This window comes from Theobroma cacao, chromosome 9 (assembly GCF_000208745.1).
Source record: "Theobroma cacao cultivar B97-61/B2 chromosome 9, Criollo_cocoa_genome_V2, whole genome shotgun sequence".
NCBI classification, from domain to species: domain Eukaryota; kingdom Viridiplantae; phylum Streptophyta; class Magnoliopsida; order Malvales; family Malvaceae; genus Theobroma; species Theobroma cacao.
This window is the reverse complement of record NC_030858.1, coordinates 29,930-43,761: the sequence shown is the minus strand read 5'-3', so window position 1 is coordinate 43,761 and position 13,832 is coordinate 29,930. Positions and strand designations below refer to the sequence as shown.

The 13,832-nt window shown below is 37.3% G+C and overlaps 3 protein-coding genes across 6 annotated transcripts; all 3 read right to left on the bottom strand.

The window, feature by feature from the left end:
• On the bottom strand, positions 13-6,619 carry LOC18587557 (U-box domain-containing protein 35). Of its 4 annotated transcripts, none has more exons than XM_018127541.1 (11): positions 6,113-6,619; positions 5,923-6,035; positions 5,595-5,716; positions 3,450-3,661; positions 3,309-3,366; positions 2,793-3,093; positions 2,339-2,440; positions 1,819-2,247; positions 846-1,604; positions 680-751; positions 13-255 (listed from the first exon to the last, which is right to left on the bottom strand). In XM_018127541.1, the coding sequence occupies exons 1-10, from the start codon at positions 6,309-6,311 to the stop codon at positions 683-685; spliced, it is 2,364 nt and encodes a 787-aa protein (XP_017983030.1). In that variant the 5' UTR covers positions 6,312-6,619; the 3' UTR covers positions 13-255; positions 680-682. The 4 variants fall into 4 exon arrangements, with proteins under 4 accessions (XP_017983030.1, XP_017983031.1, XP_017983032.1 ...); XM_018127542.1 differs by having other exon boundaries at positions 14-219; XM_018127543.1 differs by lacking the exon at positions 13-255 and having other exon boundaries at positions 262-751; positions 5,923-6,064; positions 6,109-6,619.
• LOC18587575 (probable nucleoredoxin 3) lies at positions 7,096-8,947 on the bottom strand. Its single transcript, XM_018127055.1, has 3 exons — positions 8,715-8,947; positions 7,950-8,432; positions 7,096-7,872 (listed from the first exon to the last, which is right to left on the bottom strand). Exons 1-3 carry the CDS (start codon positions 8,814-8,816, stop codon positions 7,291-7,293), a joined length of 1,167 nt encoding a protein of 388 aa, XP_017982544.1. The 5' UTR covers positions 8,817-8,947; the 3' UTR covers positions 7,096-7,290.
• Positions 10,870-13,621, bottom strand: LOC18587574 (probable LRR receptor-like serine/threonine-protein kinase At4g31250). Its single transcript, XM_007011397.2, has 3 exons — positions 12,871-13,621; positions 11,919-12,479; positions 10,870-11,747 (listed from the first exon to the last, which is right to left on the bottom strand). The coding sequence occupies exons 1-3, from the start codon at positions 13,529-13,531 to the stop codon at positions 11,074-11,076; spliced, it is 1,896 nt and encodes a 631-aa protein (XP_007011459.1). The 5' UTR covers positions 13,532-13,621; the 3' UTR covers positions 10,870-11,073.

The following is a 13,832-nucleotide window of genomic DNA, read 5'->3' as shown; positions in this document are numbered from 1 at the left end:
TTATACTCTGGATAAATTATTTCTATAATCAATTTATATTTATGTAGTGTGAAGTGTGAAGCGTGTGAGGGCGCATTACATTGATACGGCGAGAAACTGCCGCCAAGGATGAGTTACGTATTCTGGACATGGAAATCCTACGGGGCATGTAATTCAACTTTGTAAAGAAAGGTGATGGGAGAAGGCCCCTTGATGATTTAACTTGTCATGTGGCTGCTGCTGCATTTTAATTAATCGGTTATTAGTTGGTCGTACCTGTGAAACGTAGTTCAACTGTAACGGTCAGATTAGGGTCTACAAAATTACCATGACTACGTAATGATTAATAAAGGATTTTCTTACTCCACGAGCACAAAGTATATTTACAAAAAAGGCAAGTCCAAAAAGAATACAATGATCCACATTCCACTTCTCTCGTGAAAATTAGTTCCAGTGTCAATCAAAGCAAATTATTCCACAATTTTTCTTCATATATAGCCCTACTAGTTATGAATTATGATCTCTTCATTACCATTTTTAATGTCGTGTGTGAGCTCATCATTGGCTCTCTGTGACTGTACATGTTTGAGGTGATAAAAGGACAAGGTAAAAATAAAACTCCAAGACAGTATTCATATTTTGACTTAAAATTACCTACAAAAACTAAACTTGTTAGGTCAATCTTTCCTCGAGCAAATACCTATCAATTCTCGTTGGAAGGACTTCTTGAGCCATCATCGGACTGCGCAAAGTTAGGACAACTGGTATGCTCCTGAAAAGAAAAACAAGAAGAAAAACATCAATATTTAGCTAAAGACGGAAATATGATGACATGGTTAGAACTACTTGGTAATAAATCAACTCACTAGTTGTAGCGAAACTTGGCTATAGTTAGGTGAGTGTCCTGGACTCCCAGTTTGCAAAGTAGGATGCATGGTATCTTCAGCAAGTGCTCTCAATCTGTTAAGTTCTGGCAACACAACTTTGCCGAGATCCGGTCTGTCTTTCCGCCTTAGCTCTGCACACTTGAGTGCAATGTTTGCGAAGCCCATGGCCTCTTCAACCGGCCAATCAGGAATAACTGGGTCAAGCATTTGCTCAAAGTTCCCCTTCTCAATAGCCCGTTCCACATGGTGAGTCAATCCCATTGGTGGTTTTGCTGTTATTATTTGTAGAAGCATGATCCCAAGGGAGTATATGTCCGACTTTATTCCCAGCATGCCTGTCTGCTGGTACTCTGGGTCTATATAGCAGAAAGTTCCTGCCGTGGAGGTCATTCGATACTGCGTTACATTGTCAGTCACGGATGGAGGAACTAGTCTGGCCAACCCAACATCACTAATCTTGCTCACAAAGTTGCGGTCAAGTAAGATATTGGCAGGTTTCAAGTCACGGTGGACTATGGGTTCGGGTTTAGTCTGGTGGAGGAACAACAAGCCCGTTCCAATTTCGGCTGCAATTCTGAACCTAAGCTGCCAAGAGAGAGGTGGAGTGTTTCCTCTCCTGAAGAGACGGTCCTCTAAGCTCCCATTAGACATGAACTCGTACACTAGGCATCCATACTCTGGGCAGGCTCCCAGGAGGAGAACCATGTTTGGATGCCGTATGCAGCTTAGCACCTCTACCTGTAAATTATGTACTGTCCATAATTCCATAGATTATATAGTAAACCAACAAAATGAATCTCAGAATATATTGAAAGTACTTCAAGTTACTTATCAAAAAAAAAAATAAAAATAAAGTTCTTCAAGTTAAGTTTTCTCGCGTTAACAACTTCTGAAGACATAACCATATAAAAAGTCCAAACATTTCCAAGTGCACTGTGACCTTGTCACATACCTCTTGTTGAAACTGCGACCTTCCTTGAGCTGCATCCGGACGCAAAACCTTAATTGCAACGGGTGTATGGTCTAGACGACCTTTATACACGGGCCCATAGCCCCCTTCTCCAATCTTGAGAACCTCTGAGAAGAATTCAGTCGCAGCTTCAATCTCCTCAATCGTGTACTTCCTGTACCTGGAATCTGAATGTGCTAGTGCATCAAGTGCCTTTCTCTTCTCCTCTGATTCCTTGAGCGCTTTCATTTCTGCGTTAACTCTTTTCTGTGCTTCAAGTTCTGCAATTCTCTGAGCTGCTTCAGCTGCCTCAATTGCTGCTTTTGACTTAGCTTTCTCCTTTTCTGCTATTGCTAATGCAGCTTCCTCTGCCAGTCGGGCCTCGTCCAATCTCCGCTCCTCTTCCAATTTCCACAGCTGGAGTTCTCTTGCCTGTAATGTAACGCACAAAACTTTATAATCTGTAAAAGTGTTCAGGGCTTGAGACGTAGCACTGCAAGCGGATATTTATTGATTGTTTAACCTTTTGTTTTGCTGTGAGTGCTTCTTTGCAGGCTGAACTGTACATTTCCATAGTTTGCTTGAGCTCCAGCTTTAGCCTCCTCATTTCAGCTTCCACATCATCCTGCAGATTTCATCAAAAAATAGAAAAATCATCCATTTTACTATAAATCTCCAAAAAGCATCTGTTTATGTAAGATATTTTATATATCTGCCTTGAGTGAAAAGCAGCAACTAGAGAGGCGTTGATAATAATATTTTGGTCTAACTCGATAAGAAAATACCTAGATATATGCATATATTATAAGCATAGAGAATGTACATCCTCATATCAGGCATGTCGAGTTGTTAACACAATTATGTCGCGTTAGTTGACCATTGCCCCTTTTTAGCTGAACTGCGTTGGGTAGGCTTTAGGCCCATTCTAACGTAAATGGAGAACTGAAGTCATCGAATAATTTAATTTATCTTCTTACCATTGATGCCGATGAGTTTGATAATTTGTCACTGTCCTGCGAAGCTGATGAAATATTAGGTGGAGAGCTAATATCCACCGATTTCCGTCCAAACTGCATTGACTCGAAGCTAATATTACTTTCAATGTCTGAAACGTTCGAAAGCCTTGGAGCAGTGCGGATTGTTTCTTGGTTATCGTAAAATGGGGGAAACATACGGTCAATGCTTGGCCTGCCAGAGGTGACAAAGGATATGTCTGTATCAGGAATATGAAGGTTCGGATATGATTTCCCGTTTAGGCCTCTCCTGGTGAAAGGTGACCTGTATCACAAATTACTAAACAATTAAGTAATACAATAAATTAGTTATGAGTACATATCTTCCGTTTATTATTTTATATTGAAAAAAAAAAAGAGAGAGATAGATAGAAACAGACAGACAGGTAATATGTAGTAAGGAATCGTGATAGGAGCTGCTAAAGAAAGATTAACGATTTAACTATTGCTCATTTTGGGGACCCTGGTAGTGTTGCTTACCTGAAGGATTCCATGGAATCACTGGATTTACGCGGTGGCTCAAGTCGCGGCTTTTCAACTGTTCAAATTATTCACAGATTATTTTAAAATTGACCAATGGTAGAGATAACTTGGACAAAAGCTTGAAGCAAAGGAGCAGACCTCTCAAACTATTAGCAGGCAGGATATGCGACTCGGGAGGAGTTGGTTTTAAGCTGGATTGGTTAAGAAGGTGATTACGCAATGGGGAGATAGCTGGCGCTGGACGGGAGGATGATCTCATGGATGAAATTTTGCCTTTGGATATGACATACACACTACAAAAGTCTGGTGCACCTTTTGATACCATTCCAGGAATATCGGCTGCTTTGAATCTACAGAGACAAACTTTTTTGAAGTTAAATGAACTTCCACATAAATTTATGCGTCATTGTAAATGACTTCACAAAGCAGCAAAAGATCAACATTCTCTTAGATCGCTGATGCAAATCATGATCGTTTTTTCTCCATAGCCAGGGAGGCAGGGTTTTGGATGATAAACCAACATGCTTTATTCGTTGAAGCATCTTGTTCTTTTTACGGGTGTCAACGGGTTGGGTACCATATAATTTTGAGATACCCGAACCCTAATCCTATTAAAAATTACAAATACCCTAACCCTATTAACTACCCAAATAATTTAAAAATTACTACCATAACCCTAACCCTAATACATTCCTATTACCCTATAATTACTCTAACTCCGTTTAAATACCTGATTAAATAAAAAAATTATTAAAATTTTTTTCATAGGTACTCAATTACCCAATTAACTTTTATAATCTCATAACTTCTCTTTAGAATTATATGTTATAAGTTTATAAAAACAAAGATATATATTGTAATTAANGTAATTATATTTCTTATAAATGAACTTAATGTATATAAACTATATATATTAAAGGATATTACAAGTTAATTAATAATAATAGTTTCGTGAATTAATTTAATTAATTATAAAATTTTGTTCTTAATTTAATGAAATTAAAAAAAATATATTTAGGTTCCAAAACTATTATAATCTTAAAAGCTTTCTTTAAGTATATACGTTATAAGATTATATAAATAATGATATATATATATATATAATTAATTAATTTTATAAATCATAATTTTTGTAATGTTAACACAAATAGAAAGTAAATATGTTTATATTAAAAGTATATATATAGTAGTAATTATATTCCTTTATAATATGATATAATATTCAAATTATTTAAACATAATTAACAATCTAATAATTTTTTAATTTAAATATATAAATGTCATCATATTAATAATTAGAGTAACCATACTTTTCATATTTTTGTTAGTTTTTAACAAAAAAATTACTTGTAAAGTTGATAGAAATTATAAATTTTTAATTTAATTATTAAAATAATAATAAAATATTTATAAATATTAATCGGGTTTGGATAATGGGTACCCAAGGGGTGGTACCCGAACCTGATTCGGGTAGTAAAATCACTACCCGAACCCTTTTATGGAATACCCTAACCCGGTGTAACCGGATAAGGTACTCGCGGGTATCCTATAATAGGGTACCCGTTGACATCTCTAGTTCTTCCTAGTATATGGGAAGGAATATACTGCCTTATTGACCCAAAAAATCAAATTGATCATCAACGCTGTTAATGAATCCTACTTTTTGCAAACAAGCTTGTCTGTTACCTATAATTGATTCCTACTTTTGAATTCAAAAGGGACAACTTAATCTTAAATCATTTTGTTTATCCCAAATATGCAAGTCCTAAATCATTTTCAAAGTATAAAACACAAAACTTAGTTCTATTTTATTCAGTTGAAAGGCATTGAATCTTCATCAGATTATGATGATAAGAACGAGATTCCACCTTCATCGCGGAAGGAGATCCCACAGGTTTGCCTGGATTTAATTTTTCATTGCATACGCTGTCTTTGACAGGAAAACCAATATGGTTACTTTCTATTTATAGCTTACTTGCAAACATAACATGATCATGCAAGAAAATCCCGTAATCCAAGTCCTCTGCTCAAGTCTAATGTAATGCCATTACTGTCCAAAGCAAAAGCCTAGAACTCTGGACATGCTAGCTGCATCTGTATCGGTATTCTTTCCTGTTGAAAGGTACATCGATTTTATTATATCCAAATTGACTGTTTCTCTGGAAATTTCAAAGAGAAAATCTCCAAGACTTTAGTCATGGTCATTTGCATGATCTTGGCATTCATAGTTTGGAAAATTCAATTTTGTTGATGAGGGCTGATGTTAGCATAGGGCACACATACCTAAGAAAGCCAGTTTTTGTCGAGGCACCAACGACCAAAACCTCAATTGCAGCCTGAGTGACATATTCAATCAAAGCTTTTGCTACGTCTGTCTCTTCTAGAACAACATCTTTGCAATGTATCTGAAGTCAAAATTGCATGTCATACAGAGTTAATTATCTATAAGATTCATTTGCTGAATGCAAACTGCAAGTATTTCAAAGCAGTGCTAGGGGTATTTTAGTGCAGATCAAGTAAAATTGTTAAATCATTGCTGAATTTTTTAGATCATTATTAAGAGAGAGAATGTCCCAATAAAGAACAAATTAATCAAATCTACCAAACTCACATCTTTACGAGTACAAAAGCAACGGAAAGGAAGGAAAAGTTCCCTGGTCTGAGGATCAGGATCTTTACATACCAATGGTAAGTCACCATTGATATCAGAAATTTGGTTCAACCCTGTACCAGAAAAAGAAGTTTTTGTAACCCTGCAGTCGAAAGAGAAATGTGATTTTTGTTGTAGAATACGAACGTACGAGGTGTAGGGAGAGGCGAGGTGGAGAGAGAGAACGGCTTGACTTTCACATGGATGAGAACGACAGTGTGGCCTTTTTGCAAGAGATGATCAATTGCCCATTTGAGGGCATTTTGGCTGTTTTTGTCCTTGTCTATGGCCACTGCCACCAACCCGTTTGATCCTTCTCTTCTTTCGCCATAACTTCTCGGTGTCCACATATCTTTCTTCTGACTTGTCTGTATTCTTCCAATCGTTTTTCTTTTTTTATTTGGTACTGAAAACCAATAAAAGATCGAATGTAGAGCTTGTTTTCTACAACCTGCTACTTCCCTTTTTTCCTCGTTGGTGTCGTTTTAAAAGTTCTGGACTTGCTTTAAACGAAGCTTTTAACTCCTATAAGTAAGAACCCTTTGAACAAGATGCTTGTTAAATTGTTTTCTTTGTTGATCTCCTCATCTCTCTCAAAAGGCCAAGAGAGAGAAAGAAGGGCTCACAGTATCCTGTTTCTGCATCCTTTCATTTTTCCGATGTGACAAGAAATGAAGGATTTTCAACCTATCTCCCTCAATTAGATATTTCTCCCTTGTTTTATTTTGGGTTAATTTGATAAAAATAAACTTGAAATGCCCGCAAAAATTTCACCACAGAAATCTGTCTTATGTCGCTATCTATGAGAGAGCACCCCGCTTTTGCGGACAGTAAGGTGTTTGACCTCTTATACCATTTGTCCATGTTTCACGTAGTTACCGTCCAAGCTACAAAGCCTCTTTCTTCTCTTTGCTTCTAGTATGTTGTCCTCTAAATTACCCACATACATCATCATTTTCCTCGAATATAACTGACAGATAGTTCAACATATGTCCTAATCTTAGAACACAGCAGGCCGGTGATTATGGTTGTGAAGTATTTAATAAAGCCGAAGAAGAACACAGATGCAAATGCAATAAATATTTATCAGAATTAATGGACAGGAAATATAAAATAAAAAAAAGGATTCTCGCAAGCAAAACTCATGTATTCCAAATCCTATATCAGTTACCAAGGTTAATAAGAATGATGATGTATCATGCATACTGAGGTTACAAAGTGTAGCAGCATTTATTCCCTCGAGATGCAGAAATAGTCATTCTCCATAATAACATGAGGCTGCACATCTCTCACTCAAGACCTATATATATATATATCTATATATCAATCTTAACATGCTTCTTCGACACAAGTTGGATGAAGATCGTAGTCACACACATCACAAGAGAATGCCCAGAACCTCCCTGGTCTTTTGCAATAATCACACACATATGCTCTGGCCATGTCCAATTTAAGCACGTGTTCATGCCTTGTGTCTTGGATTTGGTGAGGCAATGCATCTCCTTCCTTTTTCAAGGTTGTTTCTATCTCTGCAATACTTGACTGGGTGAATGGGAAAGCTTTTGCACCATACAGGGAGAGAATGGTCTTCCCATTTGTGCTAATGGTTTTCCCATCTGGTCCAATCAGAACTAATGCGGGAATGGCTTTGATGTTGAAGATCCTACAAAGATCGTGTCGCGTCCTATCCTCAAATGGAAGAGCCAGCCATGGCATACCACTTATATTCAGATCAAATTCTTTCTGGTCTCTATCTGTCGAAACCAAAATAACCTCAAAACATCCTCCCCTGCTGTTCAGTAGCTGTTTGTACGCTTCTACAAGCTGTGCGGTGAAGGCACGGCAAGGAGGACACCAGTGTGCACCAAAGTAAAGGCCTATTGTCTTCCCGACAAGTTCAGATACTAGTATCTGCAATACCGAAAACATAACAGGTTCATTACCTGCACGTATATTAATTGCATAAAAACACCTGTATTATTAATTACCTTTCCACTATCTCTAGAAACAACGTAATTCCGTCCTTGATGTGCCAAAAGTTGTTCTACTTTTCCTCCTTGACGCTTCGAATCATCGGAAGCCTTCAATTCGGCTCTTCTCTTCCTAGTGAAGGGAAATGCATCTTCACCATAGTCTTCGACTAATCCAATCAAGTCTTCTTCCATTGATTGTCCATCTGAATTTAATGGAATAAGCGAGGGAATGCGGACAACATTAAACCTTTCACGTAATTTGTTTTGCAAATTTGCATTGAATGGGACGGTAAGCCATGGCATGCTCTTGAAGTGCTCATTGAATCCATCCTCATCGTGGTCGAAGGAAATAAAGACAATCTCAAGCCCTTCGCCTCGTGATTTTAACGTGTTATAGAGCTGCACCAGTTCCGGGATAAAAGTTTTGCAGGGCCTGCACCAGTTTGCAGAGAAGAATAGGCAGACCGTCTTCTCAAGATCTAATGAAGTTAAGGGTACCTAAACACAGAAAACCTTAACAAATTAATGAAGTTAAGGGTACCTAAACACACATATATATCTCTATTCAGTTAATTTGATCTGAATCAAGCAAAGCCCATTTAAGATAATTAAATTTCTGTTCTCACCAATATAATTATTCCTGTCAGCTAAATTTAAGATAATAAAAATTCTCAAGAGAAACTAAGCTCATTGAAAATTTAAAGAGCCATGACTGATCCGAGTGAAAATTTGCATCTGAGACTTGAGAGAGAAAAGAAAAAAGTTGCTTCGCAGGAGTACCTCTCCTCCAACGGATAAAAGGAAGTCGACCCCTTGAGATGCTAACATGGTGGTAAAGTCGTCACTGGGCATACTTTTGGCCTGATAATCGGGCTCTGCCATGACAACTGCAAGCAGAAGTTGGCTGTTCTACTCTTTTCTCAAACTCGCTAACGACGAGGCAAAACACTAACTTTGCAAGGTTCTGTGCAGACGGTTTCTAATCCTTGTTTGTAGTAATATGTTTTTTTCTCAATTTCAAAGGCTTATAGAAGGTAGGGAGGGCTTCATCATGCTACGCAACTTACAAAACTTTGTGGCCAATTTCATTGTGAACATGCAACCTGGAATATTCCACGAGCACTTAAGGGACGGATGAGAATGCAGAACATTTTTTCAGGGAATTTATTGTTTTCATTGTCATATATAACAAAATGTCACCTCAGTATTCCTTTTTAATTATTTTATTTTAAAAGTAGTGCTAAATGTTTTTACGAAACAATATAAAAAAAACTTAATAAATATCGGTGATTATTCTTCGTTATAAAGCAAAATGTAAGACCAAGGTCACACATCCATATAGTAGATAATTTGACTAATCGAAACATAGGTTTGAACCTAGGCTACACATTTTCATTTTTTTGCCCAATGTTTTTCGGTTCCTTATATCCAAACAATGATTCCTAATTTTTTTCAACCCTAAAGCCATATAATTACATGATGCGTGGAGTAAAAGAAGAACAAAAAGACAAAAACAAGAGAACAGACCATACATGTAGTTGATGAGATTTCAAAGGAATCAATTTAATGCCAACAGCTCTTGTAGAAGTGCAGACATTGATAGTAGCATATCACATACTTATATACTAAATGAAAATTAAAGCACATAACGTATATACCTGAAAGGCTGAAACTTAATTTGTTCAGCAACATATAAATTAATAATTGGATAGAAACAGAACGAGAGGGAGCTAGTTTGTATCGCAGACTTACAATGACCATCACGTTAGGAAATAGGATAGGAACGTACGTAATTTAAAGGAGTTTATAGGATATGATCTGGAAATAATTGAAATTAGACAATATTAAGAAGCCAGCCAGTGTACACTTTGCTTTTGAGCAGAAGCTGATTCAGAGATTGTTGGAAACTTTCTTTTTTATTTCCTATCAAATTTCTTGCTGATTATTTATTAGGGTTCCAAATCTTATGCCTTTGCCTCTTATTCTAAACCTTGTGCCGCCTTTGGTTATTGTCTTACTCTTTTATATATTATATTAAAATTAATTATAATAATTTTTTACTTTAAAAACTATATAAATCTCAATTTTATAAAAACATAACTAAAATTTTAATAAAATAAAGAAGGACAAAAAAAAAAACTTGAAATGCAGGAGCATCTGACAATAGCAAGTAGCTTGGAGTGTGGTCCTTTCCCTTCTTGTTGACGATCACTTCTGAGATTGAATAAGACGAAGAAGGGACAGGGATCACGACCCCATGCCTTAAGAGATAAACGGGGAATTGGATGGATGACAGGATAACGCAAACTTGCCTTTTTTGATTGAAGATAATGCTCAGCCTGTTCTTTGTTTATGATGCCAACGTTACGAGGCATATGCCATTTTGTGGGTATTAAATCCCTTCCTAACTTGATACTTCCAAAGACCAACTATTGACATGTTGACAAATATAATATTCCTCTTGTTTCATAGGTTATTCCAGCCGCAGAAAAAAGAGAGAATTTTAATGCGTTAATCATATAATTAATCAAACATATACACTGTTTTAGCTTACTGGCATTTATTTCGTACTAGATCTAGTTGTTCAAACCGGTCCAATTTGACCAGCATTAAATTATTGTAGTATATATTAATTTTAAAATAATATTTTATTATTTTACTAATAAAAAACATAAATAAACCAACCAAGTCCAATTTCTATCTCAACTTTTAAAAGAAGAAATCAATTCAAAAACACCTTTACTTGGTATCCATGGCTTATGGTGCACTAAACCTAAGCTTCATCTATTAGAATGTTGACATGCTTTTATTTTATTTTAACCAATAAATAATAAGAAGAAGATGCCATCTTATTGACAACTCTCTTGGCCATTTGGCCACTGGGAAGCGCAATATCTTCCTTCCAATATAGAGACCAGAACATCAAGAATAAGCATTGCAAGAAAAGAAATAAGATTAAATTGAAAAATATGACAGATTTCCCACCATTCAATTGATATATATATAGATAATGGACACTTGCTACGTACAGATACTAAGTATGCAAATTCTTGAAAGTTGAGCAGTTGGAGGATATCTACAACGCCAAATTAATTAAAACGTTATCCCTCTCAAGTTATAGTTGAAAGTAGGCTGGCTTTCAACCATTGACAGAGAAAGAAAAACCATCCTCAGTGATTGCTCTCGACGAGTACGCGTCTCCTTCACTGCCGCATGAAGAGCAGTCTTCCATATCACTATCCCTTTCCTTCAACTCTTCAATCTTTTCCACGGCATCTTTTAATTCCCACCTCCTCTCTGTATTCCACTCACAACAACACATCCCAATCTTCAACAACTTCAACATCTCACCCTCCCCGTTCTTAGTCGACTTCATGTCCTTGTCAAAAACCTCTCCTGTCCATTCTTCTCTCACAACAGAGTTGACCCAAGTTGCCAAATCCACATTGCCACCTTTTCCTTGTTTTAAATAGTTGGCCGGGAACTTACCTGTCAGCAGTTCAAGAATCAGTATTCCAAGACTCCATACATCCGTCTTTGTTGTTGTGCGGTCGTATTGCGTGAACTCTGGGGACTTGTAGGCCACCATGAATTGCTGAGCGTGCTCTTTGTTTATAACGGGCATTAATCCATAGTCTGTCAAAAGGGGCTCAAAGTTATGATCCAGAAGCACATTGGAGGATTTTAGGTGTCCATGGGGTAGTGTCAAGCTAGGAAGCTCTTTGTAGAGGTAAGCCAAGCCCTTTGCTACTCCTTTGATGATCTTCAAGCGAGTCGGCCAGTCAAGCCCTGACTGATCTGGCGCACGCCTAGCTGAGGAAATTTAGCCAAATAACGTTTTAAATTGAACTTTTCCATATACATGCTATATTGACATGGCATGCTTCTTGTTTTTTGCACTGGCGAAAATTTTATATACAACATTGAATCTTGTTATTTTACTAAATTCGAAATCAAGGAATGGTGAAAAGGGAGAGATCCTACCATGAAGATGACCAGCCAGGCTGCCATTTGGAACAAAATCAGACACCAAAAGCTTCTCTTCTTTTCTATAATAGAATGCCACAAGGGAAAGCAGGTTAGGGTGGAACAACATTCCAAGTCTTCCCATGTGCGCACGAAATTCTTCCTTGCCTACATTGTTCATTTGCCTAAACCTCTTCACAACCATGGCACGCCCATCCAAAAGGACAGCCTTGTAAGATGACCCAAAGCTCCCACTACCCAGAACCTCAGCAGAGGCCCTAAGCAGGTCTTGCAACTCAAACCTCCCCCTTTCATTCCTGATAAAATACAGTTTTGCATTTTCAGCTTTTCTGTAATGATTAGATGATTGAGCTTCTTTCCGGCCCACAATGTTACCAGCGTTTTTCTCTTGGAAGTTTTTGACTTGGGATGTTGTGGTTGGCCCACTACGGATGTAAGAAACAGCGGCAATGGCAGCTAAGGAAACCACAGAGCCAGCTACGACGGTGATTATTATGATGTTCCGCTTCTTTGAGGATTTGCATTGTGGCAGAGGCTTTCCGCATAGACCTTTGTTCCCTGCTCCATGCAAAAATCGTATATATTCAACCAGCTCTACCAATATGTAAATAATCGAATCTCATTTTGTGGGATGGGGAATGTGCAGTTTAGTCCATTCCCCATAATCAGCGACTGTTAAATTTTGAGATACGCAAGCTACAAAATTTATGAAAATATACGATAAAAAATTAACTCATATTTAGTACAATATGTAATGGATACTGTTTGATATCGTATTTTTAACTTCAAATTCAAATTACATATATAACGAAATAAATAGTATTAAGTATGAGTCGTGTGATTTCTTGACGAATGAAATAATTCATACATAATAAGATATTAAAATCAAAATGATAAATTTATTATATATCAAGTGAGACAAGAGTAATGAGACCAGTAGTATTTTTACCTGCGAATAAACTTGAATTCATCTTAGTCAAGCTATCTGGTATCCGACCCTCGAGCTGGTTATCAGCTAGATTAACCATAATCAGATCCTTCTGTTGAAAATCCGGTATCTTTCCTTCAAAACGATTCCCCTCAAGACTCAACTCGGACAATCTTGGCAATGCAGCTAGTGATTTTGGAATTTTACCAGAGAAGTTATTTCGTGCCAGATACACTTTCTGCAAAGAATTCATGGCTGCAAAACCATTCTCACGTATTTCACCGGAGAAACGATTGTATGACAAATACAAGGCTCTCAAAGAAGTAAGTTTATTTACGTCAGGCAATTGCCCATCAAAGCTGTTGTTCATAAAGCTTAAGGTACGCAAAAGCGGTAATTCCGTAAGTGTGTCTATATCAATTACACCCATTAGACCCATACTCTCCAGCCTCAGTCCAAAAATTGTCCCATTGCTGCAGCGCAAACCTGTCCAATTTGAATTGTCGCCAGTGCATGGACTTGGCGCCGAGTCATTCCAATCTGAAAGCGCAGATTCGTGATTGGATAAAGAGTTCTTAAACCTAAGAAGGATTGTGGCCTCAGTTTCACCCCATGATGCTCCAACAAGGCATGTTAACATGAATAGCAACAGTAAGCAACAATATGCTTTATTATGGCCCATTTTTCAGATGGGAAGGTTTCAGCTTTGGCCTGAAACGCAATGGGGACGGATTGGTGGTTAATTTGTCTTGGATCACAAAGAAAGCAAAAGGAGAAGAATTTAACGAATGTTGAGGGAGGAGCCGTGGCAGAGAGGACCAAGGACTAAGAATTTGATGAGGTGATGCAAAAGGACAAAAGTTGTGGGTGGGATTGACAAAGTCCCGTTAAGGCTGAGCTGTGTTGAGGCCGGCATTTAAGTTAATGCTGATTAATTATTTATTAGGTGTTAGTCTCATTCCTTTAATTTTTTGGTGCATGTC

Bases quoted from the DNA above. Each gene is read 5' to 3' on its own strand.
- LOC18587557 (XM_018127543.1), bottom strand. From the start codon at position 6,311: ATGTGGACACCGAGAAGTTATGGCGAAAGAAGAGAAGGATCAAACGGG. The intron at 6,065-6,108 runs GTTCGTATTCTA...TTTCGACTGCAG, and splicing joins CCTCTCCCTACACCTCGTAC to GGTTACAAAAACTTCTTTTT. The intron at 2,248-2,338 runs GTTAAACAATCA...GTTACATTACAG, and splicing joins CACTCACAGCAAAACAAAAG to GCAAGAGAACTCCAGCTGTG.
- LOC18587575 (XM_018127055.1), bottom strand. From the start codon at position 8,816: ATGGCAGAGCCCGATTATCAGGCCAAAAGTATGCCCAGTGACGACTTT. The intron at 8,433-8,714 runs GTACTCCTGCGA...TTCTGTGTTTAG, and splicing joins TTTTATCCGTTGGAGGAGAG to GTACCCTTAACTTCATTAGA. The intron at 7,873-7,949 runs GTAATTAATAAT...TCGGTATTGCAG, and splicing joins TTTCTAGAGATAGTGGAAAG to ATACTAGTATCTGAACTTGT.
- LOC18587574 (XM_007011397.2), bottom strand. From the start codon at position 13,531: ATGGGCCATAATAAAGCATATTGTTGCTTACTGTTGCTATTCATGTTA. The intron at 12,480-12,870 runs GTAAAAATACTA...TGCATGGAGCAG, and splicing joins GAATTCAAGTTTATTCGCAG to GGAACAAAGGTCTATGCGGA. The intron at 11,748-11,918 runs GTAGGATCTCTC...AAATTTCCTCAG, and splicing joins CCTGGCTGGTCATCTTCATG to CTAGGCGTGCGCCAGATCAG.